The sequence below is a fragment of the Dreissena polymorpha genome, chromosome 1, assembly GCF_020536995.1.
Source record: "Dreissena polymorpha isolate Duluth1 chromosome 1, UMN_Dpol_1.0, whole genome shotgun sequence".
NCBI lineage: Eukaryota > Metazoa > Mollusca > Bivalvia > Myida > Dreissenidae > Dreissena > Dreissena polymorpha.
In genome coordinates this window covers 198,919,252-198,922,621 of record NC_068355.1, presented here as the reverse complement: position 1 = coordinate 198,922,621, position 3,370 = coordinate 198,919,252, and the positions used below count along the sequence as shown (strand labels likewise).

The 3,370-nt window shown below is 36.7% G+C and overlaps 1 protein-coding gene across 1 annotated transcript; it reads right to left on the bottom strand.

Moving 5' to 3' along the window:
• Positions 1-427: 427 nt before the first annotated feature.
• Positions 428-1,553, bottom strand: LOC127865778 (polycystic kidney disease protein 1-like 3). The gene is made up of 2 exons (XM_052405739.1): positions 892-1,553; positions 428-449 (listed from the first exon to the last, which is right to left on the bottom strand). The coding sequence occupies exons 1-2, from the start codon at positions 1,551-1,553 to the stop codon at positions 428-430; spliced, it is 684 nt and encodes a 227-aa protein (XP_052261699.1).
• Positions 1,554-3,370: the final 1,817 nt, after the last annotated feature.

Genomic DNA, 3,370 nt, shown 5'->3' with positions numbered 1-3,370 from the left:
GAGCATATATCTCTTGACAATATATTTTACATGACCTCTCATGAAACAAAAAATATGCGATAACACTAACATCACATATATACATTTGTTGTTGCTGTTGCTCTTGTGTTTTTCTCTTGTGTTTTTGTAAGTCTGTGATTGAGAAACGGAATATATATTGACACTCTAAGAATAAAATCGTGTTACTATTTTAGTAATAAACTGCTTTACGTTAAGGACTCTGAATGAATGCAATATCGGATCAATGCAGGTGTTAATGCAGGTGTTAATGCAGGTGTTAAATACAAACAACAGTGGGGCAACGGTTCCGGCGACTGAAAGTTCCACCGGTAAATTAGCGTAACGATTTGTTCCTATGTAGTCAAGTAAGAAGGGTATTTAGCAAACAAAATAGCTGCCAATTATGAAAAAAGTCGTTATCATCGCTTTAGATTTTCTGCGTTAACCAGCTGTAATAGATTTGCAACACATGTTAAAAGCAACAACAACAACAATAATGTAAACGAACGCAATGATACTAACTGTCAGGCAGGTAAATGTAAACAGGCACACTTGAACTAGGTCCAGTTTTTCTCTTATTTTGCCTCTGTTCTCTTTGTAAATAAACAGGAACGAAAACACCGAAATACTCGATGAAACGAGCCAAATCATAACAAAAGCGATCCTTGTTGATTTTTTTCGAAATATTATAAAAAGGCCAAACAATGTTGATCATTACAACAATGGCAGAACTCGTCATCGAAAGAGAACTCGCTGTTATATGTATAACGTATGCGTAATACTTATTGGTGTCATGGCATCAAGTGCAAAAGTGAAATTGAACGATTTGATCGAAGCAACTGAAAAAGGACAATTGGTACCTGTTCTATCGTTGAAGATAACTGTGTTAACTTATCATGAAAAAGACGACTTGAATCAGTGCTAGCGTTGGGGATGCCTGAAGGACAACTTGAATCAGTGCTAGCGTTGGGGATGCCTGAAGGACGACGTGAATCAGTGCTAGCGTTGGGGATGCCTAAAAGACGACTTGAATCAGTGCTAGCGTTTGGGATGCCTGAAGGACGACCTGAATCAGTGCTAGCGTTGTGGATGCCTGAAGGACGACTTGAATCATTGCTAGCGTTGGGGATGCCTGAAGGACGACTTGAATCAATGCTAGCGTTGGGGATGCCTGAAGGATAACTTGAATCAGTGCTAGCGTTGGGGATGCCTGAAGGACGACTTGAATCAGCGCTAGCGTTGGGAATGCCTGAAGGACGACTTGAATCAGTGCATGCGTCGGGGATGCCTGAAGGACGACCTGAATCAGTGCTAGCGTTGGGGATGCTTGAAGGACGACTTGAATCAGTGCTAGTGTTGGAGATGCCTGAAGGACGACTTGAATCAGTGCTAGCGTTGGGGATGCCTGTGTTTGATTGATCAGTTCGTGATACAGTATTGTTGATTTCTTGAAGCTCTTGGTCGAGGGTGCCAACAGAATCTTGAAAAACGTCTTTGTCCGGAAATAGATTTTCATTTTGTTCGTTCACTGTTCCATTGTCTTGTCCAAACATGGAACCTGCTATTGTCCGTGAAGAAAACAAATCAATATCTGTATTGCTTATTGAAATATGTTCTTGTCCGACAGTGTCTGGAAAGACGATTTCAGACGAACCCACGAGAGTTATGTTATCTAGTTTACAAGTATTGTTCAGATCGCTGTGACGAAGCAACGGAGACATGAATGTCGAACGTAGATCCCACATAGTGTGATAGTATGTGCTAGTATAGTAATCGTAAGCGAAAATCATACACATCAGTAGATCTGAGGACAGACTAAGCGAGAATCGTAGGAAAAGCTTATGTTTACTTTGACTTTGATTTGTTTGGTTTTTACTTTTTTTCATTATAGCTACAATAACAAGCAAATTCAGAATAATTCCAACTGGTACAACGGATTTTATTGCTAGTATTGTAATTGTTGCCGCACTTAAAAAAGCTTTTCTGGCATCGGCTGTCTGTCTAATCATTTCGTGCGTGAGTGCTTCATTTTCTTCATCATTAATAGCTCTTTCCATTGTTTTCAGGTCTGCAAACGCGTATCTAAAAGCAACAAAGCAAAACCTTTTTTTAAAAGACCAGCTCAATAGAAAACAAATCAATGTATTTTTCATGTCGCGTATAGACGGTATGCCCTAAAAATATATTCATGTGTTTAAACAATGAGAACTCTTTCCATCCAATCAGATATGCATCCATTGACATTGATAATATTGTTAAGAAAAATAAATGCAATCAAAACAAATAATATTTTGATTCCGGTCGCTAGTTTAATTCGAAAACAAGAATGAAAAAATAGCCAATTTCAAAGCCCTTTTTACAGTCCCAATATCGATATGCATATTCGTTAATCAGAACTTAATTTACATTAAATTAATAATAAGTTTACTACTACTACGTCGTATTTTCGCCGTGTCGGCGGTTACAACTTTTTATTAAAGGTGAAAATCAAATATGTTCTTTAGCGTTTCTAAAAATGGGAACTACGTGTTAGATAAGCATGAAATGCATTTTTTTAAAGGTATTGTTTTTGAGAACACCGTTTTAAACAGTTGATTATTCTATTTGTTTTCATTGATACCGTTTATTCAATAGAAAATTCCGTTTGTAGGAAACATGGGTAATACATTGTATATTAGAAACTGCTTTACCAGAATGTAATAAACATATCAGAAAATTACCAAAGCAGTTGTTTGATAATTACATTTTCAAACAAAATACGAATAGAATGCACAACGACGAAATTAAATAATTAAAAAACCTTAAAACGTTTCAGTTATAAAAATATGGTTTTACTTACCCTTGTCAATTTGATTCTGATGGATAAACCAATCCTACACGCAATCTTCATTCTACCAGGCGAGTTTTTCATCGAAATTACATTAAGTGTATCCTTTTATCGAATTCTGCCCGTCAAACAGCACATAGCAAAAGGAATCCGATTGGTTAGCCTTGAATGTACATTATATGTCATTTGTGATTGGTAAATTGTTGAACATTAACATTATGCAATAGCTGTAAGGTGTATGTTCTATTAAACAAAAGTAAATACCTTGTAGCGACATATGTGTTATGGTCAATGAAAACGACGTACATTTTAATGAATCGAACAAACTTCTTTAACATAAACCTTTTAAAGATGCGATGTCATTCCTATGACATAATGCCGGTGCATTGTAAAACGCAGATTCATCGATAAGTGGATCTGATACAACGCCTGATCCATTTCAATTAGTCGAACGAGTAAGATACTGAATTATTTGAACTGATGTTAAAGTCGGCCAACATCAGCACATATAGCTCTTAGAAAAAAAAGCATAGTCGCTTGGGG

What these genes read in the sequence shown, in the direction of transcription:
- LOC127865778 (XM_052405739.1), bottom strand. Translation starts at nt 1,553, where the DNA reads ATGTTTGGACAAGACAATGGAACAGTGAACGAACAAAATGAAAATCTA. An exon ending in AGTCGTCTTTTTCATGATAA is followed by an intron (nt 450 to 891) that starts GTTAACACAGTT and finishes AATCTATTACAG; the next exon opens with CTGGTTAACGCAGAAAATCT.